The 24,732-nt window shown below is 44.4% G+C and overlaps 2 protein-coding genes across 3 annotated transcripts in view; one reads left to right on the top strand and one right to left on the bottom strand.

The window, feature by feature from the left end:
• The window catches only part of EXOSC7 (exosome component 7), a 31,978-nt gene extending 10,134 nt beyond the window's left edge, over nucleotides 1-21,844 (bottom strand). Inside the window, exons 1-5 of the mRNA XM_084858116.1 lie at nucleotides 21,710-21,844; nucleotides 15,919-16,020; nucleotides 13,539-13,633; nucleotides 4,315-4,480; nucleotides 759-829 (exon numbers count right to left, since the gene is read on the bottom strand). Of these exons, the coding sequence (XP_084714242.1) occupies nucleotides 759-829; nucleotides 4,315-4,480; nucleotides 13,539-13,633; nucleotides 15,919-16,020; nucleotides 21,710-21,766 (491 nt within the window). The 5' untranslated portion in view covers nucleotides 21,767-21,844. The remainder of the gene's footprint in view (nucleotides 1-758; nucleotides 830-4,314; nucleotides 4,481-13,538; nucleotides 13,634-15,918; nucleotides 16,021-21,709) is intronic.
• Nucleotides 21,845-21,887: 43 nt separating this feature from the next.
• ZDHHC3 (zDHHC palmitoyltransferase 3) overlaps nucleotides 21,888-24,732 on the top strand; it is a 55,296-nt gene continuing 52,451 nt past the window's right edge. Inside the window, exon 1 of one of the 2 annotated variants that reach the window (XM_084858113.1) lies at nucleotides 21,888-22,155. The gene's annotated coding sequence lies outside the window, so the exon portion shown is untranslated. The remainder of the gene's footprint in view (nucleotides 22,156-24,732) is intronic. The other variant, XM_084858111.1, reaches the window with a different exon arrangement.

Here is a 24,732-nt window from a genome sequence, read left to right as displayed (position 1 = left end):
CCTTGCACATCTGGCTTCAGTGAAGTTTTCCAAGTTTCTTAAACCACAGTTTCCCATTCATATTCTGAGTTGGAAGGAGCCGTGAAACCAGAGATAGCTTTGCTGAATCTGGGCATACATGGGGAGGACAGGGACCAGGTAGGGTGAGGAAGGCCATGTTAAAAGGGTGTGAGACACTGGCAAGTTTTGTTCACCTTCATGCCACCCAGTTGCTTCAAATTCATTCAGTCAAATGTATTTTGACTTTCTGAAGCAATCCTTGAAGTGACCAAGGATGAACTTTGGCTGTCTGCATGTTTTCTACTTGACTTGAAGCTCCGTAACCAGCCATTTGTGCAATACAGAGTCAATTTTGCATGTGAGTGAGGGCCCAGTCGACCAATGAGAAGAGAAGTGGAGCTGCATGCTGGGAATAGGGCACTTGTGCTTCAAACTCAGATTCATGCTCTCCATGGAATCCCCCCAGAAGCCAAAAGCATCTTTCAGACTATCACACTGTTAAGTATATCTCCTGCTCGACTTGTCAGAGAGACAACTGAATGCTTATTCCTCTGCAAAAACCCAAGCTACACTTTATGTTTGAGAGCTTCATACTTATTTAGAGATAGTCAGTATATTATGTGCATTTCAAGCCTCCATCATCAAAGGTTCCCTGTAAAGGGAAATACCTGCCCAGGGAAAAAAGAGCCTTCAATATTTAGGCTTTTAAAGACACTTCTGCACCACAAATTTCCTTTGGAAAAATATGTATGATTTACCTGGTATTAAATAGTGCTGCCTTCACTGCAATAGAGATGGCATCAAACAAGTTACCACCACACTCCAGTAACTGAAATAAAAAAAATAAAGTGAGTTTTACATGAACAGTCATTTATATGAACAGCCCTTCAAAAGTACAAACCTAGAACTGGTGGATATACAGTCAGGGCCCGAAATTTTGGAACAAAGATAACTGTTTTGGCAGCTGGCCTCTGTACACCACCACATTGAAGTTGAAAGGAAACACACGCAGATGGGAGCGAAGTCAGGACTTTCAGCTGTAATTCAAGGGGTTTGACAAAAGTGGGGCACTAATCATTCAGGAAGGACAGCCAGTGGCATACACACACACCCATCGTTGGTGGCTCATAAGTAATGGAACGAATGGCTGACAAGCAGCTGCATGGCCAGGTGTGGCCTGTTTCCTGGGTACCCCATGACCAATCAAGCAGATAAAAGGCCTGGAGGTGGTTCTGAGTGTTACATTTGCATTTGGTAGCTGTTCCCTGGAACTCCCAACATGAGGTCCAAAGAGGTGTCCATGCGAGTGAAGGAGGCCATCATTAGGCCAAGGAAACAACATAAACCCATCAGTGAGATAACAGAAACAGTGGGAGTGGCCAACAACAGTTTGGGACATCCTGAAAAAGAAGGAATTAACTGGCAAGCTCAGCAACAGCAAAAGGCCTGGAAGACCACGGAAGACAACTAAAGTGGATGACCGCACAATTCTGCTCATGGTGAAGAGGAACCCTTTCACAACATCTAGCCAGGTCAAGAATGCTCTTGAGGAGGTAGGCATGTCATTGTCAACATCTACAGTCAAGAGACAGCTTTATGAATGTAAATACAGAGGCTTTACAACAAGGTGCAAACCACTGGTAATGCTCAAGAACCAAAAGGCCAGATTAGCCTTTGCCAGCAAACACCTAAAAAGCCCTGCCCAGTTCTGGAATAAGATTTTTTAGACTGATGAAACCAAGATTAACTTGTACCAGAATGATGGGAAGAGAAAAGTATGGAGAAGGAAAGGAACAGCTCATGATCCAAAGCATACCACATCATCTGTCAAACATGGTGGAGGCAGTGTTATGGCATGGGTATGTATGGCTGCCAATGGAGCCGGGTCACTGGTGTTTATTGATGACCTGACTGCTGATAAAAGCAGCAGGATGAATTCTGAAGTGTATAGGGCTATACTTTCTGCTCAGATTCAGCCGAATGCTGCCAAACTGATAGGACACCGCTTCATATTGCAGATGGATAATGACCCCAAACATACAGCAAATGCTACCCAAGAGTTTCTCAAGACAAAGAAGTGGGATGTTCTTCAATGGCCAAGTCAGTCACCTGATCTCAACCCAATAGAGCATGCTTCTCACTTACTGAAGACAAGACTGAAGGCAGAAAGACCCACAAACAAGCAGCAGCTGAAGGCAGCTGCAGTAAAGGTCTGGCAAAGCATCTCGAGGGAGGAAACTCAGCATTTGGTCATGTCCATAGGTTCCAGACTTCAGGCAGTCATTGATTGCAAAGGATTTTCATCCAGGTATTAAAGGCGATCCTTAAGTTTGAAATGATGTTGGTTTGTTCCATTACTTATGAGCCACCAACGACGGGTGTGTGTGTATGCCACTGGCTGTACTTCCTGAATGGTTAGTACCCCACTTTTGTCAAACCCCTTGAATTACAGCTGAAAGTCCTGACTTCGCTCTCATCTGGGTGTGTTTCCTTCCAACTTCAATGTGGTGGTGTACAGAGGCCAACTGCCAAAACAGTTATCCTTGTTCCAATATTTCTGGCCCTGACTGTATTATGCTATTTCTCCCTGAAACAAGATATTCCAATAGAAATGTTAATTCATGAAAGATGCGCAGAGATAAGGCTTTACTAATGATGGAATCTTTTTCACAAAAGGTTAGAGCCCTGCAGATTTCTTGGCTTGGAACTTAAGCTGTTAACTACCAACTACACTATGTGAATTTTTTTTGGTTTCAACAATGTTGTAAAACAATTTTAAACAAAGCCAAGAACTATCTCTAGGATCCTTAAAGTGATGCCCACAGACATCTCCAATGGCGTCTGCTAGGCTCCATGCCCCTCATGATCAATTAGTTTTTTTAACTGGACGGTGGGTAAGTTGCAAAGCAATGCACTGACTTTGAGCACCATTTTTATTTTTAAGAATGCCTCTGGGCCACAGAGGCATTGTTAGAAAATAAAGATGTTGGGCAGCTGGAGCCCAGCACATCATTTTGAAGCATGCCCAGCCACCCAGAAAAAACAAAAAGGTAAACTGAAGGTGATAGGAAACACCCCGGAGGACCAGGAGATGTGGGAAGCATCTTGGGGGGGCTAGAGGGGGCAGGAGGGAGATTTCTTTGGTGCTATGTGGGGGCAAATATGTGATTTGGCATTTGTGGCTCAGACTCCAATTTATACTCTGAGCCTCATCTGTTTGCTGTCTGTGAAATAGGCTGTTGAAGTGGAAAAGTGTGGGTTCAGAAGAGTGGGTTCATGTTTTGGATCTCAGACTACACCTCTACCTTTTGGAAGCAGTTGCAAGGACTAGCTCCCTATCCTCCCCTCTCTCTAGGAAGGGGCCTGTAGCTCAGTGGTAGAGCACCTGCTCTGCATGCAGAAGGTCCGAGGTTCAATCCCCAACATCCTCTGCCTTGTGCTTAGATTCTTGAGCACATTACTTTTCTTTTAGCCTCACCAGTTTGCCTTTGGGACATTAATGTTTTGTAACTGGCCACACCTCCTATGGCAGCCATTTTGTGAGAGTGCTCACAGCACTGTCTCAAAATTCCAAATGTGCCCACTGGCCCAAAAACATTGGGGACCCATGAGCTATTTAACAAAACAATAAGCAGACAGTACCTTGCATCTTACAATGCTAGAAACACCATGAACAGAAGGACACATATGGTGGGAAGCGACTCTAGACAGCATATAAAAGACCATAGGGTGTTGTCTTCCATGGGATCTAGAGTATTATTTAAACTAGTACCAAGGAGCAAATTACAAGGCTCAGGTAGTTAAAAAAATGAATGGCTAAAGACATTTCCTCAGTTTAAAATTGGATTATCAAAAGCCTGGAACTTACTAGTAATGGGGCGGGGGTGCAGGGAAGAGTTCCACCATCTGAAGCTGGCCCAAGACCACCTTTCCCTAAAACCTGGTCCAAGGTAACTTTCCTTAACACCTGGCAGTCTTTTAGGACCATTCCTCACTTTCCAGATAACTGAAGTACAAAATAATGTACTTCAAGTAGAAGATATTTGAAACTCAATGCAAATTGTTTTCAGGCTTCCAGACTGAAACTGGAAATGCCAAAGTTCTCTCAATTGCCCTTGCCTGGAGGCTTATCATATGACGAGAGACTGGACATACCAGGAAAGGGAGGCAAAGACCGGAAATCAATGATATCCAGGGGGTGTGGCGACATTTAGACTTCAAGAGAGAAATACTCATGAATATTCAACCAGTCAACATCTTGAATTCTTTGAAGCTCAAGTTTAAATTAAGCTCATCTTTCTTTGTTTTACTTACCAAGACATCAACATAAAGCACCCAGCAGTGCTCTCTGGGATTAATGCAAAGCAGTTTCAGGTCAATGCTGCTCTCGTTATTAAATATTCTGTAGAGGGTATTTGCTATTTCAGTGCCAAGTTCCTCTCCGCCACGGCCTTCAAATTCTGGAGTGGCATTTGCTGAACTGAAAGAAAAATAAGACACCTTACAGTTCAGGGGACTCGGCATAATTCAGAACGTTAAATCCCATTCCTTCCCTGCTACAGGACATGAATAAAATCAGATTTCACAAATCAGTATAATAAAACGGAGCCAAGGAGTTCTACGGACTACCTGAAATCACCCCCCTCGCCCCCCGCAAGCAGCACGTAGCTTATCTCAGGTCCGACTGAAAGTTAAGAACAATTGGTTGACTCTGTCTTCTGGTTAAGAAGGAAAAAAAGTTGAAAAAGGCCAACAATATAGCCTGTTAAACATGACAGATTAAGGAGACAAATGCGGTGGGTGAGAACAGATGAAGTGACAGCATGATCACCATAGTCTTAATTGGCTGCTGCTGTAGTAGAGACTGCTGTATTGAAGGAGTCTCATGATCTCCAAAAAGTGTCACTCCAGGTGGACTACAATGTCAAACACGCACGCACATGGATTTTCAACACGCAGCCTTCCTGGTCAAAAGGTATCCATGCAGGAGGATCAGCACTAGCTTGACAGAATTACTTGACAGCCTAAGGCTGCCAGTGCAACCCACCCTGTTCTCTACCGTCACATGCCTGGGATTCAGAAGCTCTCAGGTCCATGGGATGGGGAAGCAGTTGCAAGGACTAGCTCCCTATCTTCCTCTCTCTCTCCAGGGAGGGGGCTGTAGCTCAGTCGCAGAGCACCTGCTTGGCATGGAGAAGGTCCCAGGTTCGATCCCCGGCATCTCCAGGCAGGGCTGGAAAAATTCCTGCCTGAAACCCTGGAGAGCTGCTGCCAGCGAGTGGGCTAGATGGACCTCTGGTCTGACTCAGTATAAGAATGTTTCTCACTATATGAGAAACAAGGGCATAGTAAACAGTCCCAATCACTGCTTGCTTCAAATTGAAATCCAAGGCAGGCAGAGTCCCAAGCTGCTGAGGGTGGGGAGGAAGAGTTTGTGCATGTGGATGGCAAAGCATCACACGCGCACACACACTGCTGCAAGCATAACACAGACTCATATTCCACACCACCACTCTAGGTAGGAAGGCTTCGCTGCCCCAAGAGAGACAATCATGGCTGTCACCCAAATGAAGACATCTTTGTAAAGTTTTAACCAAGTAAAGCTGCATACATTTGTGTATGCACGCAATAACTCTGTAGAACACATGTACACACACACACACACACACACACACACATTGTTTTTAGATGATACATGCCCAGCAGTTGCCATGTTAGAGCTACTCTATCCCTGTGTACAGGAAGGGGGAAGAATGCCTCTTCAAAGGTGATGCATCAACCTGTAATTTTGTTTAAGTACTTGCACTGAAAATAATTCTTAAAAACCATCTGCTGCCCAAGTGATTGACTAAAAAAGTGCCCTCGATTATAAAAGCCTTTTCTCTAACCCAGTCTTCCCCAATGTGGTACCCTCCTGATGTGCTGGACAACAACTCCCATCATTCCCAGCTAGGATAGCCAATGGTCAGGAATGCTGTGTTGTCCAACAGACCTGGAGGGCATCAGACTGGTGAAGGCTGATCTTACCAATCAACCAACTAAAGGTTACAAGCCAGTTCAAAATACTTTCCTTCTGAGGGAGCATGCACAAAAACTTGCCCAAGCCAGGGCTGCAACAGAATGGTCATGCAAATCCCTCCCCCTCAGTTTCCTTGTTTTTTCCCTTCAGTGTCTTTATAATGTACTAAGCAACCTACCCAAGAGCATTATTTTGTTTTAAAATGTTTCACACTTTGCTATGCTCCCTTTCTGGTAAAGAACAGTCTCCATGTGTTGTGGATTTTATAGGCTGATCCCATAAAACAGCCTTTTCCAATCTGGTGTCCTCCAGATATGTTGGACTGCAACTCCCATCATGCCCAGCCAGCATGGGGAAGGCTGCCATAAAAGATACCATTTCTACTGGCCTTTACCCTCTGACTGTTTTGATATATGGGAAAAATAGCAAATTAAAAGACTGGGAGAACGGTGGTTCAAAACATATGCCAAGCATGCATATGTTTAGAACATGCATAGGCAAACTGGACTGAGTTTACCCCAGGATGAAAACAGGGATACACAAGATAAGGGATCTAAACAACTGGGAAAGTGCCACTGCCATAGCAAGACAGAATGATTGGCTATGGCATACATTTATTTGCTGAGCCATCTCAGCTAATGTGATCATCTTGAGATATGCAGATCTCTCAGACAGTGCTTACTGAAAGATCAACAGCTTTGCCAACCAATGTAGATTGTCTGGCACATGGCTTAATCTTGAGCTAAGGATCCCCAAGGTTAAATGCTAAAGGATATGAAGTAATACACAGTGCTTTTGAGCATGTGCAAAGTACCTTCCCCTCACAACTCAGTAACTGCAGTGCTGAGCAAGTATCCGAGATTAAAGGGTACACTGAGCGAGATTAGCCCCAGCACTGTTTGTTTTAGAAATTATCCAGCATTACATCCCATCAGGTACAGCTCCTGTCAAGAAGGGATGGGAAGAAGACTAGGTAAATATCACGAAAAGCAGGAAAACAGCGGAAGAGCCTTCTTGTTGCAGAAGCTCATGAATAAGCCTGTCTAGGAAGCTTTTATAGCGAGTTGGAGCCTGGCCATATGACTCATCCTGTCCTATTGCTGTTAAAGAGACTTCCTTGCTATTCTGCTTGGATTCGCTGCAGTTCCTTCCTTAAACCAGAGCTTGGTGGTAGTAGCACGCACCCTTCACCTTGCTATCCCTCTGGTCCCAGGCTCTACACCAGCCACAGGCTTCTCCCCTGACACTGCCTTACGCCATCCAATTACCCAGCAAGATTGACGTTTTGTCATAGTTTGTGTGGCTGCTTTACCATGGCAAGTGTAGCGCCTCCTAAGAAATTATTTGTAACATAGCAGGTCTTGGAAGAGGTCCACTGCATTAGCCAAATATGTAGTCTAATTTCTTATAGGATATATGACTGCATGTTATGTACAGATAGTGTCTTTCATAATATAGAAAGGAGGCCAGGAATGTCATGCAGCTTGCGCTGATTCTTTTGAGTTACGCAGTGAGTCAGCACCTGAACACTTCTAACTGCATAGTTAGGAAGGGACATTAAAAGTTTCCTAACGAGAATGAGCATATAGAGGAAAAGTTCTAACAAGTCTCTAATTTACCTGCACTATACAATTTAGCCACCAAATAATTACGAGCAAACTAGATTTCTAACTTGTAGTTAGAATTTTAATCGCCAATTACAAGAACATCAAACCACACAGTCATTCCTAATTCATTAAGGGTGAGATCTGATTTATGCTCAATTAAAAGACAGATTCATAGTTCCCACAGCAACACCCTAAGTCTGCCTCTTTGGGCTTCTGCATTTTAGCACTTTATTATACGATTACATTACGTTTACAAAGAACTGTAATGTCCTATGCTATACTGTGTGATTTCTGAGATAAAGAATGGGAAGTGTTCTGAATACTTTAAGGCACAATGTGAAGTGTGAAACATTTCAGTATAAAACACCAGTTTCAGTCATTGAAGCTAGAACTAGGGTTTTATACTGAAACATTTCACATTTAAAGATCTCTGTGTGTGAATATTTAATTACACCTATAAATTTAAATTTTAAAATCTATAAATGTATAAACTGGATGTGCTACTGGTAGTCATTTGTTTTGTTCTGAAGTGCTGTATCATGAGCATCGCATCGCCTATATATCAGCTGTTTCAGAATAGTACGTTCAGAAAATGTACATTAATTGCATCTAGATCAAGTAAACAATTTTGTGTCAGTCCTTGAGCTCTTTGTATGTGTTCGCTATACCCTTTGTAACTGAATAGGTTGCTCAATTTCCTGGCACAGAGCCATAAAACAGTTCGGGGGGGGGATAGTACTCTTCAATACGTAATCATAAACAGGCAAGAGCATAATCCACAGTTGTTTCATTTCTAATCTCAGTAACGATATAACTAACACACAGCCTAAACATTCTATTGGAAGACACACTTTCTGTACGCCTGAATATCTCCCAAAGCACAAGAGACCAGGCTGCAATTCAAAATGAGTTAGTAATTTTGCAACCTTTTAAAATGTAGTAGGACCACCAAAATCTTCAATGACAATAAATATATTTAATCCAAGGAATTTGCAGTAATTCAGAGAGAGGACCTCCAGATGTTAAAATATGTTTGGCTACCCCACCTAGTGGTAGGCCTATAACATGCAATAGATACGTTGTTATTAATTACATTTCTATTCCATCCCATAGTCAAAGCAATTTGGGCGGTTTACAAAAGTTAAAACATTAAAATACAATATACAAAGTTTAAAAGCCATTTACATAAAAACATATGGGCAATATATACAAACACCATATCTCTAAAAGCAACTTTGAACTAAAAACATTCTTTTTTAAAAATCCAACAATAAAACACAGCTTAAAACAACACTGCTTAAAAAGTGTATACAAAAGTCAGCAAAAGGAACGAGTTCTAAAAAGGGAAGGCCTGCCAGAATAATGGACTCTTTACTGCCTGCTTGAAAACCTCCAACAAGGTCAGCAGGCGCAGTTCAACCAGAAGGCCATTCCACAACTGAGGGGCGGCAAAAGAAAAGCCCCTATTGCGTGTGGCTGCCAGCCTCACATTAGGCAGCTACACTGTTTCCAATTGTGGCAGTGAAGCCTCTTCATTTGTCTTGAACCATGAAGCATTGTTGTTGTTGTTCAGTCGTTCAGTCGTGTCCGACTCTTCGTGACCCCATGGACCATAGCACGCCAGGCCTTCCTGTCCTGCGCTCTCTCCTGGAGCGTGCTCAAGTCCATATTCATTGCATCAGTGATGCTATCCAGCCATCTCATCCTCTGCCGTCCCCTTCTCCTTTTGCCTTCAGTCTTTCCCAGCATCAGGGTCTTTTCCAGAGAGTTTTCTCTTTGCCTTAGGTGGCCAAAATATTTGAGCTTCAGCTTCAGTATCTGTCCTTCCAATGAGCACTCAGGGTTGATTTCCTTTAGGATGGACTGATTTGACCTCCTTGCAGTCCAGGGGACTCGTAAGAGTCTTCTCCAGCACCACAGTTCGAAAGCATCAATTCTTCGGCGCTCAGCCTTCCTTATAGTCCAGCTCTCACAGCCATACGTTCCTACTGGGAAAACCATAGCTTTGATTATGTGGACCTTTGTCGGCAAGGTGATGTCTCTGCTTCTTACTATGCTGTCTAGGCTTGCCATAGCTTTCCTCCCAAGGAGCAAGCGTCTTTTAATTTCATGGCTACAGTCACCGTCTACGGTGATCTTGGAGCCCAAGAAAATAACATCTGTCACTGCTTCCATTTCTTCCCCTTCCATATGCCAGGAAGTGATGGGGCCAGATGCCATGATCTTAGTTTTTTTAATGTTGAGTTTCAAACCAGCTTTTGCACTCTCCACTTTCACCCTCAACAAGAGGCTCTTTAGATCCTCTTTGCTTTCTGCCATTAGGGTGGTATCATCTGCGTATGTGAGGTTGTTGATAATTCCCCCGGCAATCTTAATTCAGACCTGTGATTCATCCAACCCGGCGTTTCTCATGATGTACTCTGCATATAAGTTAAATAAGCAGGGCGACAATATGCAGCCTTGTCGTACTCCTTTCCCAATTTGGAACCAATCGGTTGTTCCATGTCTGGTTCTTACTGTTGCTTCTTGACCCTCGTACAGGTTTCTCAGGAGATAGGTAAGGTGGTCTGGTACCCCCATCTCTTTCAGAATTTGCCACAGTTTGTTGTGATCCACACAATCAAAGGCTTTAGCGTAGTCAATGAAGCAGAAATAGATGTTTTTCTGGAATTCTCTTGCTTTCTCCATGATCCAGCGAAAGTTGGCGATTTGATCTCTAGTTCCTCTGCCTCTTTGAAACCCAGCTTGTACTTCTGGTAGTTCTCGGTTCGCATACTGCTGAAGCCTAGCTTGTAGGATTTTGAGCATAACCTTGCTGGCATGTGAAATGAGCGTAATTGTACGGTAGTTTGAACACTCTTTGGCATTGACCTTCTTTGGAATTGGAATGTAAACTGACCTTTTCCAGTCTTGTGGCCACTGTTGAGTGTTCCAAATGTGTTGGCATATTGAATGCAGCACTTTAACAGCATCATCTGTTAGGATTTTAAATAGCTCAGCTGGAATACTGTCATCTCCGCTAGCTTTGTTGTTAGTAATGCTTCCTAAGGCCCACTTGACTTCACTCTCGAGGATGTCCGGCTCAAGTTCAGTGACCGCACTATCATGGCTATCAGGGACATTCAGATCTTTCCTGTATAGTTCTTCTGTGTAGTCTTTCCACCTCTTCTTAATCTCATATGCTTCTGTTCGGTCCCTGCCTTCTTTGTCCTTTATCATGCCTGTCTTTGCACAAAACATTACCTTGAGATCTCCTATTTTCTTGAAGAGATCTCTAGTCTTTCCCATTCTGTTGTTTTCCTCGATTTCTTTGCATTGTTCATTTAAGAAGGCCTTCTAGTCTCTCCTTGCTATTCTCTGGAACTCTGCATTCAGTTGGATATATCTTCCCCTTTCTCCCTTGCTTTTCGCTTCCCTTCTTTCCTCAGCTACTTGTAAAGCCTCATCAGACAGCCACTTGGCTTTCTTGCATTTCTTTTTCTTTGGGATGGATTGAGTTGCTGCTTCCTGAACAATGTTACAGACCTCTGTCCATAGTTCCTCAGGCACTCTGTCTATCAGGTCTAATCCCTTAAATCTATTCGTCACCTCCACTGTATATTCATAAGGGATATGATTTAGGTCATACCTGAATGGTTTAGTGGTTTTCCCTACGTTCTTCAATTTAAGCCGAAATTTTGCAAGAAGCAGCTCATGATCTGAGCCACAGTCAGCTCCAGGTCTTGTTTTTACTGCCTGTATAGAGCTTCTCCATCTTTGGCTGCAAAGGACATAATCAATTTGATTTCGATATTGACCATCTGGTGATGTCCATGTGTCGAGTCGCCTCTTGTGCTGTTGGAAAAGAGTGTTTGCTATGATCAGCGTGTATTAGCCTTTGTCCTGCTTCATTTTGTACACCAAGGCCATGCTTGCCTGTTAGCCCGGTGATTTCTTGACTTCCTACTTTAGCATTCCAATCCCCTATGATGAAGAGGACATCTTTTTTTGGTATTAGTTCTAGAAGGTGTTGTAGGTCTTCATAGAACCAATCAACCTCAGCTTCTTCGGCCTCAGTGGTTGGGGCATAGACTTGAATTACTGTGATGTTGAATGGTTTGCCTTGGATTCGTACTGAGATCATTCTATTGTTTTTGAGATTATACCCCAGTACTGCTTTCCCCACCCTTTTGTTGACTATGAGTGCTACTCCATTTCTTCTAAGGGATTCTTGCCATGAAGCATATGCAGTAGCTATGTATGCTAGGCCATATGGAGGGATTGTACCCCCTCCCACAAAGCATCTATTCTAGAAAAAGGGGTTAAGTACTGGGAGAAAATCCCTACAGTAACCCCCACACACCTCAAACCTGGAACCTGCTACTGACACTGTCTGCTTCTGACCCAGGGCTCCCATGATCCAAGAAAGTAGTGACAGGGCTCAGTCCCCAGGTGCGCATTTCTTTGCAGGGAGAGGTGAGCACAGGGAGTACTTCTGTGCAGCCATCCATATTTTGATCCAATGGCTCCTAAACCCCATGCAAGGAGCTACAAGAGTCATGATGGGCTGCAATGGTGCTCTTAGGCCTTTAGTTGTTGCTTCAAATGTGACCATATGAAAATATATGTAGACAGGAGGATGCTGGATTTGCCAGAAGACTAAAGATGACATTCTACGTTTGTAGTGGTGATGGAAAAAAAGCAAAGAAATACTAGGAGATGGAGGCTGGTATAATTAGGTATGTCATCAGAGCCTTGAGCTTTATGTATTGAATTATGCAAATTTGTCTATTCCTGCTGATAAACATGAACCTACATTGTGTATTCTAAGTACTGTGCAGCTATTCCATCATTTTCTCCCTAATGGATTTTCTGCAGTAAGAAAAAAGATTGAACGAGCAGTGGGGAAACACAGGACCCTTATGAGTGGAAGATAATGATGCCTGGACCCCCTGTAACATTTTGTGAATGAGGGAGGCTGACGGGGGGATAAAAGCTTTGTCTGGAAGCACCCTGTGTTACAAACATCAGTACATAAATACAATACAGTTTTACACACTTGGCAATCAGTGATTCAATACATAATGAATAATTAGCAGTAGTTAGCTTGGAGAAACTTTATATGATTGTATGTTAAATGTAATGTATGTTTAGTATATTTTTATGTAGTGTATTTTTTCTATAAGTTGATTGTTATGATGAATTAATGGAATAAAGTCTTTATTAAAAATGTGACTTCATGTACCTCTTTGGACAGTATCTTTCTGCCCAACAACTTCATCTACACACTAGATTCTAGAGAAATGCAATTGGAATAGAACCATTTATAAACAGCTGCAAATAAGAGGTGCAGAACACAGCAAATGTATCCTAACAATTAGTAGCCTCTGCCTTTGGGAATCCCTCCTTCCCCTCCTGCTCCCTTGTGCCACAGCCTATCCCATTAAGCAGAATCTACCAATCCTCAGAGGAACTTATTCAGGGGGAGGAGAGGGTGGGGAAATCAGCTTCTGCCAGCGCTGTAAAGTGTGCTTTTTTCTGGATCCAACACATAATTTTGAAGTGATGCTACCACTCCAAACAGGAGAAGAAGCTGTTTAATTAGACTGCTGGGTATCTTTGATGATCCATTGTTTTGGATCTTGAAACCCTAAAGCAAATATGAACACATTTTCAAAATGAGTATTGATAACATTCAGCTCAAAACAAGGGTACATGTGCTGTGTATGCCACCCTGAGTTCCTCGGAGGAAGGGTGGAATGTAACGAATTTAATGAAACTAATAATACTTATAGTTATTTTGTTTTGGGCAGTTGACATAGAAACTTTGAAAAACAATCAAACAGTGTGTACACTCCTGCCAATAAAATTACTTCTAACTTTGTGCACATATGGTCTTATACAAGATCCCACTGTGAGCAGTTTGCACTAACCAATCAACAAAGAATTCCAAGTAGCCTTCATTTGGTCTATCCAGTTTTGGTGCTCCCATTTCTGCTTTGACTCCAACCAGGATGTCTGTGTGCCCCTGTTAAAATACAGCACTCTGCTAGATAAGTTTTCCAAATCATTTGATCTTACCAACATACACCCCTCTACTTTCCACAATGGTCAGCATTACCCAGTACTTCTCCTTAAAAAATGAAAATCAGCCAAATAAGTAATATCCTGATATATAGTTTTCTGTAAATAAGCAATGCTAATTAACAGTGTAAGTTCAATAGACTCAGTTTCTAACACTGTCAATATTTGTTGTTCAATAAATTAACGCGAGAATCTGCCGATCTAGAAGGGCTATTAAGTAACTTCCACCGTATCTACAGACTTCACACGGCACATGCTACACAATATATTTTATTTTAATATACTAGGGATAATACATTTCATTTACTGTGTACAACAGCAAGTTTACCATCACTGGCTTACTAAGAAGTTTGCTGCAGAGAACTTCCCCAATTGTAATTCTGAATGCATACATGTATTCATCTTTCACATACAACTAAGACTCACAAACTGTTTCTCTTCCTAGGGAGGAAAAAGTTCTCATGAAAAAAAAACTGTTGCCAAAGATTTGGTCACGTAAATCAAATGATCACAGTGCAGTTCAGCAACTTTCTCCCTACCTGCCCGGCCTCACTTTGCCCATAGCAATCTGTCTGACAGGCATCCATCTCCACTGCAGTCTTGCTGGTCCATCCCCTTCCTTACTATCATGTGACTCTCCCTAGACTTCAAGTGAGGTTTCCCCCAACTCATTTTCCTTACTTACCCCTTGTCTACACTACTTCTCCTCAAGCCCCTTCCCCCTCTGCTAAATCTTTTCTCCAGGCTCCTGCTTCTGAGCCATCTGCCTATTCTGTCCTTGTCCTTCAGACAGCTTCCTGGAAGGCTCCCTCTCCCTCAACTCCCCTTGCATCTAGACCAAGGGTGGGCAACTTTGGGGGTTAGGGGCTGTTTCTACTCCCCGGACCCCCTGGCAAGCTGTACTCCTGCCATCAAAATTCAGTGGTATGGCAGCAGCAAAAAAAAAGCATCAGTTTGCCACCAAAATTTGGAGGCAAACCACTGTGGAGCCTTAAAGGGATACTTTTAGCTTGAAAACAACCTAATAGTGCAATCCTAGACACGTCTACTTAGATGTCAGCCTCACTGAGTTCAATAGGATGTACTCCCAAGTAAGTCTGTATAGGATAGCAGCCTAAATCTGTCCTTTTTAAGGCTCCACAGTGGTTTGCCACTGAAATTTGGCGGTAGCTGCTGTGGAAGAGGACAGAGTGGGAGCATGCAGCCCGCATGTTGCCCACCCCTGACCTAGGCCTTATCTCAGTTTCCCAATCAGCTGCCCCACTGCCCACCCAGCTAGCCTATGTCTTTGCCTCCTGCAGCTTTTTGCCAGCAGCAAACAGACTTCCTCCTGTGTACATGTCCTGAGTGAAATGTTTTTGTGGGCTCTTTTTCTCCGGTGGAGCGTGCTTTTCTCATGCCTTGTTTCTTCAGTCTTCCATTCCTGCAGGCCTCCACCTACCCTTCATTCCGGTCCCCAATTCCACACCAATGGCTATTCTGTCTCCCTCACTTCAGCTAACCTGCTTTCAGTTATCTTGGTTCTAATACATTCTGAGTCTGCTCCTCACTCAGCTTCGCACTTCTTAGCCATTCTGTGGGTCAAACTCTCTGCCCCTCCCCCCCTTTCCTCCAATGGCAAACAGCCCGTAAGCCAGTGTCTTTTTCTCATTCAGACTGACCTTTCACTTCACTCACATAACCTGCTATCATTCAATTGCTTAAATACTATTAAGTGTTTATATATACTACTGATCTTGCTTTGCCAATTCAGCACCAGTTGGAGGAGTGATGGGCCACCAGGACCGAACCTTTTAACTCTTTTGACTGGATCCAATTTCCATTTGTGCCCTACATAGTAATGCGACACACCTCTCTGTTGCATTGCTGGGCTTTTGACCTCACTCTGTAGTATCATCCTCCACATTTGTTCTGAGGTATATATGATATAAACACACACACACACACACACACACACCCTGCCAACTGAAGACAACACTTCATGCATATGGCCAAGTGGGTTTTGGCCCATGAAAATTTATGCCACGATACATAACAATTTATGTGTTATTCTTTAAAAGTGCCAACAGAATCTTCATTGTTTTTTATGACATCACAGCAGTTCAGCCAGGGCTGGATTCCTAGACAGACTAGAGCTAGTTTCTGGCACTATGAAGCGAAGCATTTGATAGTAAAAAAAACTAAACACCATAACTAGCAATGCATAATGTCCCTGGTGAGTGTACTTACAAGTTTTACTCTAGCAGACCCACTTGTATTAGATACAACGTCTGTTTCCACTTCAGTACATCTATAGTCTTCACAGCCACGGCCATCAACTCGAAGATCCTCCTAAAATACCCATCACAATGTTGTTACAAAGATAAATCTCACTGAGAGAAGTATATAATTATTTATTATTTATGACAGGGGTCCCCAACCCCTGGGCCGCGGACCAGTACCAGTCTGTGGCCTGTTAGGGACTGGGAATGACCCTCTTACCTTGGGTCTGTGGGGGGGAGGGGGAGGCGATCCATCCCTCCCCCCCGCCCCAGAATCCTCGCCGGCTCTGGCCCTGTTCTTTGCAGTAATAGTCTATTTCTGCAAAGAAAAGGGATGTAAATGGCATCCCAGCGGCTGGAAGTCCACCCCTGGTTGGAGCCTGTTCTTTGCAGTAATAGCCTATTACTGCAAAGAACAGGGACACAACGCCATTTGCATCCCAGCGGCCGGAAGTCCTCCCCTGGCCAGAGCCAGCTGGCAGCTTCGCAGCGAGTCCAGGGCCAGCGAGGATTCCAAGGGGGGGGGAGGGACGGATCCCCCCCCCAGACCCAAGGTAAGGGGGGTTCCCATACCCCTACTGCAGCCCGGTCCTATCCCCCCCCAGTCCATGGAAAAATTGTCTTCCACGGACCAGTCCCTGGTCCCAAAAAGGTTGGGGACCACTGATTTATGAGACTGTGGATTAATATAAGCTTTTGATACCATTGACCACGGTATCCTCCTGGACCGCCTGGAGGGGTTGGGCATTGGAGACACCGTATTACGGTGGTTCCGGTCCTTCCTCTCCAGCAGGTACCAGAGAGTAGCACTGGGAGAGGAGGTTTCAGACCCATGGCCGCTCACTTGTGGGGTGCCACAGGGTTCCATCCTCTCCCCGATGCTATTTAACATCTACGTGAGGCCGCTGGGGGCTATCATCAGGAGGTTTGGGGTGCGGTGTCATCAATATGTGGATGACACGCAGCTCTACCTCTCGGTTAAATCTTCACCAAGGTTGGCTGTAGAATCCCTGTCCAAATGTCTGGAGACAGTAAGTGGCTGGATGGGGAGACCAACCTGGTCCTATACATCAGTCATTGGTGTATTTGCTTTCCTTCCCCTCCTTCCTCCCAATCCCTTTTCCTTTTGTGTCATGTCTTTTAGATTGTAAGCTTGAGGGTGGGGACTGTCTTAATATTCATCTTTGTAAGCCACTCTGGGAGCCTTTTTCGGCAGAAGAGTGGGGTAAAAACACCCCTAAAAAAAAAAAATGGGGAGGAATAAGCTGAAGCTGAACCCTGACAAGACTGAGGTACTTTTGGTGGGAGACAAGAGGAGGTTGGGGGAAGTTGACCTGGCGCTGAATGGGGTATGGCTACCCTTGAAAGACTAGGTCCGCAGCCTGGGGATCATTTCAGACTCCCAGCTGTTCATGGAGGCTCAGGTGTCAGCTCTGAGCTGGACAGTGCTGTACCAACTCCGTCTGATACAGCAGCTGTGCCTCTACTTTCCCAACCATCTGCTCCTATCGGTAATACGTGCCCTGGTCTCCTCTCGTCTAGACTACTGTAATGCGCTCTACTTGGGGTTACCCTTGAAGACGGTTCGGAAGCTGCAGCTGGTACAGAACGCAGCAGCTCGCCTGATTAAAGGCAGCCGCCGGCATGATCACATCACCCCAGTGCCAAAGAAGTTGCACTGGTTTACCAGTTGTTTTCCGGGCCAAATTCAAGGTGTTGGTTTTGACCTTTAAAACCCTATATGGTTCCGGCCCAGCCTATCTTAAGGAGTGCCTCCAGCAACACCAGTCAGGCCACTTAACAAGATCAGCCTTGGATGGCCTTCTCTCTGTCCCATCAGCCAGGACAGATAGGCTGGTGAGGATGAGGGAGAGGGCCGTCTTTGTGGTGGCCCCACTCTGTGGAACTCCCTCTCTAGGGAACTCCACTATGCCCCCTCTTGAGCTTCCACCACGCATTAAAAACGTGGTTGTTCAGGCAGGCATTTGGGGTGGGTTAGGGTATTTTTGGAAATATGATGCTTTAATGTAGAATTTTATTGTTTTCAAACTGTTTGTATTGCTGTATATCGCCCAGAATGGCCGGGTGACCAGCCAGATGGGCGATTAAGAAAATAAATAAATAAATAAATAAAATAAAATAAGCGAATGCTAAATAAAAGTTTCCCTCTTTGCATAACCTACCTTTGCATTCAGCCCACTCATGACTTACTTAAGTGCAGTTCAAACAATAATCTCAAACCTGGTTTAGGATGATCACAAATGAGCTGTGTTCAGCCTCAAGCTCCCATGTTCCCCTTCCTCTCTCTTGTGAGCAAGAGGAGGAGTTCCACATTACATATAAACTCAGGGAACTAACAAATAGTTAACAAACCAGGATATCAAACCATGGTTTGTTCCTGTTGGTTTTAACTAACTTTGGTTAGAACACAGCACAGTTCCTCAAATTCATATGTAATGTGGAACTCTAGTTTGCTCTGAAGTACTCTCCTCCTCTTGCACATGGAGGAGGAGGAGTGGGGAATGTGTGAGCTCAAGGCCCGCTGTGGCTCATTCCCGTCCCCTAAACAAGGTTTAGATTTTAGAAGATGACCATCTGAACCAAGCCTTAATCAAGGCTGACCACACCAATAGCTCAGCTCCTTTAAAAATGCCTAGTTCCTATGCTTCACTTGTACTGGTTGAAGCACATTAGTATTTTAAGGAAAATTAGATGAGCAGTAGATTAAGTAATCTGTGATGTCACTATTCCACCCAAACGGCACTGCTTTTGAGTATGAAAACATTTGGTGACATTGTAAAGCTTATCAACAAAGGCCAAGCTGAGCAGGCAACATTCCCACCTCCCACCCCACTTAGGGCTCATGTTTCTTTAACACTGTACAACAGTATAGAACTTCAACTGGTACATTTTTACCTTCATAGATATACAGGGATGGAGAAAGTTTCACCCGTTGAACTTTTACCCATCACACAGAACCACAAGAGCTGTTGGAAACTCCAGCTGGGAAAAGCACAACACCAGCAACACCAAAACCCAATGTACCACCATCAACAACCCCTGCAATTTTATCAGGAATCACTTGCTAGAAGCTAAGATATTAGTGTATCAGCCTGCTTGGAAGTCTTGCCTCCCTAATCCCTATGTGGAGAGCCTGACTGGCATTACTCAGGTCTGGTTACATCTATTGCAGCTCAAGGTGTGAACAGACTCTGTGAGAACTGCTGTGTCTGAAGCAACACTAGACAATATCAAAGCTCTATGTGTGCTGTGTTAGAGCTCACTCACAAAAGCAAATCTCATCATGTGATGCTGTACAGTCATCAAGATCTAAGTAAGCATGTGTGAATCTGTCCTCCGTAGATTCAGGTATGACCTAAATCATATCCCTTATAAATATACAGTGGAGGTGAGGAATAGATTTAAGGGATTAGACCTGATAGACTAATCTATCAGAGTGCCTGAGGAACTATGGACAGAGGACCGTAACACTGTCCAGGAGGCAGCAACTCAATCCATCCCAAAGAAAAAGAAATGCAAGAAAGCAAAGTGGCTGTCTGATGAGGCTTTACAAGTAGCTGAGGAAAGAAGGGAAGCAAAAAGCAAGGGAGAAAGGGGAAGATATATCCAACTGAATGCAGAGTTCCAGAGAATAGCAAGGAGAGACAAGAAGGCCTTCTTAAATGAACAATGCAAAGAAATCAAGGAAAACAATAGAATAGGACTAGAGATCTTTTCAAGAAAATCAGAGATCTCAAGGGAACGTTTTGTGCAAAGATAGGCATGATAAAGAAGGCAGGGACCTAACAGAAGCAGATGAGATAAAGGACAGGTGGAAAGAATACACAGAAGAACTATACAGGAAAGATCTTAATGTCCCTGATAGCCATCATAGTGCAGTCACTGAACTTGAGCCGGACATCCTAGAGAGTGAAGTCAAGTGGGCCTTAGGAAGCATTACTAACAACAAAGCTAACGGAGATGACAGTATTCCAGCTGAGCTATTTAAAATCCTAACAGATGATGCTGTTAAAGTGCTGCACTCAATATCCCAACACATTTGGAACACTCAACAGTGGCCACAAGACTGGAAAAAGTCAGTTTACATTCCAATTTCAAAGAAGGGCAATGCCAAAGAGTGTTCACACTACTGTATAATTGCACTCATTTTACATGCCAGCAAGGTGATGCTCAAAATCCTACAAGCTAGGCTTCAGCAGTATGTGAACCGAGAACTACCAGAAGTACAAGCTGGGTTTCGAAGAGGCAGAGGAACTAGAGACCAAGTTGCCAACATTCGCTGGATCATGGAGAAAGCAAGAGAATTCCAGAAAAATGTCTATTTCTGCTTTATTGACTACGCTAATGCCGTTGATTGTGTGGATCACAACAAACTGTGGCAAATTCTGAAAGAGATGGGAGTACCAGACCACCTTACCTGACTCCTGAGAAACCTGTACGAGGGTCAAGAAGCAACAGTAAGAACTGGACATGGAACAATCAATTGGTTCCAAATTGGGAAAGGAGTACGACAAGGCTGCATATTGTCGCCCTGCTTATTTAACTTATATGCAGAGTATATCATGAGAAACACCAGGTTGGATGAATCACAGGTCAGAATTAAGATTGCCGGGAGAATTATCAACAACCTCAGATACGCAGACAATACCACCCTAATGGCAAAAAGCAAAGAGGATCTAAAGAGTCTCTTGTTGAGGGTGAAAGTGGAAAGTGCAAAAGCTGGTTTGAAACTCAACATGAAAAAAACAAAGATCATGGCATCTGGCCCCATCACTTCCTGGCATATAGAAGGGGAAGAAACAGAAGCAGTGACAGATGTTATTTTCTTGGGCTCCAAGATCACCGCAGACGGTGACTGTAGCCATGAAATTAAAAGACGCTTGCTCCTTGGGAGGAAAGCTATGGCAAGCCTAGACAGCATAGTAAGAAGCAGAGACCTCACCTTGCCGACAAAGGTTCATATAATCAAAGCTATGGTTTTCCCAGTAGGAACGAATGGCTTTGAGAGCTGGACTGTAAGGAAGCCTGAGCGCCGAAGAATTGATGCTTTCGAACTGTGGTGCTGGAGAAGACTCTTGCGAGTCCCCTGGACTGCAAGGAGGTCAAATCAGTCCATCCTCAAGAAAATCAACCCTGAGTGCTCATTGGAAGGACAGATACTGAAGCTGAAGCTCAAATACTTTGGCCAACTAATGCGAAGAGAAAACTCCCTGGAAAAGACCCTGATGCTGGGAAAGACCGAAGGCAAAAGGAGAAGGGGACGACAGAGGATGAGATGGCTAGATAGGTGGTCTGGTACTCCCATCTCTTTCAGAATTTGCCACAGTTTGTTGTGATCCACACAATCAACGGCATTAGCGTAGTCAATGAATATGAACTTGAGCACACTCTGGGAGAAAGCGCAGGACCGGAAGGCCTGGCGTGCTATGGCCCATGCGGTCACGAATAGTCAAAGACGACTTAACAACAACATGATCAGGTACACTCCCTACTGCTGCCTTCCCCAACTTGGTGCCCTCCAGATGTTTTGGACGTCAACTCCCATGAGCCCCAGTTAGTAGGCTCAGGAATGCTGGGAGTTGGGGCACCAGTTTGGGGAAGGGTACTCTACTGAGTCGAGGTGCCAGGCCTAATCCCTGAGCAAGATTAAACGCTGCCTCCAGCGTCACCATCCAGAAGTCCGGAGAACTAGCTCCTTAAATCCCCTTCAGCAGCCCCGTCTCCCCCGTGCCAGCTACCTGGACGCCGTGCATGATGTACACTTTCTCCGCTTCACTCAGCACCACGAACGCCATAATAATCGGCTTTTCACGCAAACTCAATCCACCCTAAGCGCCCCGCGCCTCTTTCTCTAGCGTCAATCAAAGGCGCCCAGTCTAAGCCGTAGAGACCTGCCCACCTCGCGCTCTTCACGGCGCCTTCTAATTACGTCACTCGACCTGATTTCCACCGCCCCCTTCCCTCGGAGGGTGCGTCGGCGAGGGGTCCTCGCGCCTTCCCCCCGGGTGACTCATTCTCTGCTCTTACGTCACGGATGGAGAGGGATGCTCAGGGCTAGGAAAGCGCCTGGCTGGGGAATTTCCCACCTCCAATGCCGTTCTTTTCTGGAAGAGGGAAGTGCTGCTTCTAGATCCAGAGAGCTCGTGGCGCTTCTGCCCGATCCCATGGGTGTGTGTAGTCAGAAGTAAGTCCAATTGTTCACTTATGCCTACTCCCAAGTACATGCATAGGACTGCAAGGGAGCAGTCCGAACTTGTGCATCTTTGTTGTTGTTGTTCTGGGAAGTAAACCTCCTTGAATCCAAAGGTGCTTGCTTCCCGGTAAGAGTGCACTGGAGTGTAGCCTTCCTTGTGGATGGGTGTGAACAGAGGAGGCTGTGAGTAATAAACATGTCTTTACCATAGAGAAACGCAGTGTGTGCTTACCTGTTTGCTGTCCCAAATGCAATCATTTTCAGAATGTAAGACATCATAACATATTTGCATAGTTGAACTACTTAGAGATGTTATTATATTAAGCGGTATGGAAGTGTCACAAATAAATGAAATAGTTGATGGTTCCAGTGCAGAAAGACCTCTCATATCATCAACAAAACACCATTGGGTATAAATTCAGTATATGTCAGCAACCAGTTCAAAATATGGAAATGTATACTTATGGAGAATGTGCACATATGCATATGATGGCCATATGTGCCCTAGGTTCTCAGCTTCTGCCAACCTAGCAGTTCGAAAGCAAGAAATTGCAAGTAGATAAATATGTACCGCCTCGGCGGGAAAGGTAACAGCGTTCCGTGCACCGCGGTGTTCAGTCATGCTGGCCACATGACCACGGAAGCATCTTCAGACAGCGCTGGCTCTTCGGCTTAGAAACGCAGATGAGCACCACACCCTAGGGTCGGACACGACTGGTTGGGGACACCTTTACCTTTATATAACGTCCCACCATATTATGAATGAATTTGCTGCGAATATACTTCTGTGCTTTGTTAACTCCTGATTGATGGCATTCTTTTTAAAAAATAATTGTTTACTTAAAGATGTGTCCCATTGCATCCAAGTATGTTATAGGATTGCAGCCCAAAGGTGGCTTGCATGCATGACTTGTAGATGGCAACCAAAGACCACGTATCCACTTATAAATCTATTTGTAATGGAACATGCACTTTGCTATAGTTCTGGGGGTTAACGTTCCAGCAGCTGCATTAAACTGCTGGAAGAGGTTGTTAATGGGTATAGTATTCAGCAGCAATACCCTGAGGACACCCAGCTCTTTTCCTTGTTTTCATTAAACCAATGTGAAGCAGTCTGGTCCTTGAATACATGTCTGCAGTGGGTGGGGGACTGCATTAGGGTGAATAAACTAAAGCTCAGTCTGGCTAAGACGGATTGGTGATGGTAAGGGACTCAGTGGACCCCTGACTGGAAATATGCCTGTTCTGGATGGGATCACACTTCTCTGTAAGGATCAGATTCATGGCTTGGGGGGCTGCTTGTCCCAGCAATGCTCCAAGATTCTCAGGTGGCAGCTGTGGCCCAGAGTGCCGTTTATCACTTTGGCTGATACACCAGCTGTGAAGCTTGCTTTTGGGAAACTCCAGATTAGACTATTGTAATGTGCTGTGTTTGGGGGTGCCTTTGAAAATGCTCCAGAAACTTCAGCTAGCGTAAAATGTATCAGTCCTCCTCTTAAGATATGTGGATCAATATTCATCTGTATTTAAACATCTGCACTGGCTGCCACTTTGCTTGTAGTCTCAACTCTGGGTAGTGGTTACCCTTAAAGCCTTAAACAGCTGAAGCCCTCCCTGCCTGCCTGCTGCTTAAGAACTTCTGATGATGAGGCCCTGCTTTGAATTCCATCATATGGAAGACTAACTTAGCTGCCATGAGGGTTGGAATAGTCCTTAGTTTGATACAGTGATGCCTTCAAGGAACATTACCCATCTGTCAGAGATGGACTCGCCCTGTCTGAGTGGAGCCATGCCTGCTTGCACCTGAGGGAAGGGTCTGCCCACTCTTTTTCCCTGAGGGGGCTGGAGTACCCCACAGTAGGGAACAAGGGTGCAGCAAACGAAGTCTGCCCCTTGGAGTATCCCCCCCCTTTTTAAACTGTCTCAACTGCAAAGCTATGGGAAGTCCACCACCTAGTAATTGGAAGTTGGTACTGCAGGCTTGAAACACACACGCGCGCCCCTAGAGTAACCTTAGTATGTCTGCCAAGTTTCAGGTGTCTGGGTTTCAAGCGGTGGAGGCTGGTGGCTCAGTTTCCAGTGGGGCTATTAATCTGCTCTGGGTTTCAGTCAGAACCAGCCAGAACTCTGAAGAAACAGTCCAAGGTGCTGAACCCTAATCCCCAAATGGGTTCAGCACCTTGTATAACTCCATTAGAGTTCTGACTGAAACTCAGAGTGGATTCACAGCCCCAGTGAAACCAGAGCCACCAGCATCCACTGGAGCTATGGTGCTGACAGACGCATCCTCTTTTTTTTTATACATTTCCTGTGCTGTTTTCCTGTGAACCTTTTGAGTTTGCTTTTACTGTATGATTTTAGCGGGGTTTATTTTTGTTCAAGTCCATATGATTTTTTTTTTAAATCAGTAGTGGTCTAGAAACATTGCTGAATAACTTAACATAAAGAGACTCTCTGGATGCAGAGAATGCATAATAAGGGTGCTTTTGCTAACACATATTAAGGGTAGTATCAATCGCTCATCCCCAGCTCTTCACATATTACTCTTGCAATCTTAGGCACACTTCC

Source organism: Heloderma suspectum, chromosome 5 (genome assembly GCF_057233095.1).
Source record: "Heloderma suspectum isolate Gila_16-S chromosome 5, 16-S_ref, whole genome shotgun sequence".
Classification (NCBI taxonomy): Eukaryota; Metazoa; Chordata; class Lepidosauria; order Squamata; family Helodermatidae; genus Heloderma; species Heloderma suspectum.
Note: the sequence above shows the minus strand (reverse complement) of the source record. Positions and strands in the feature narration are given on the sequence as shown.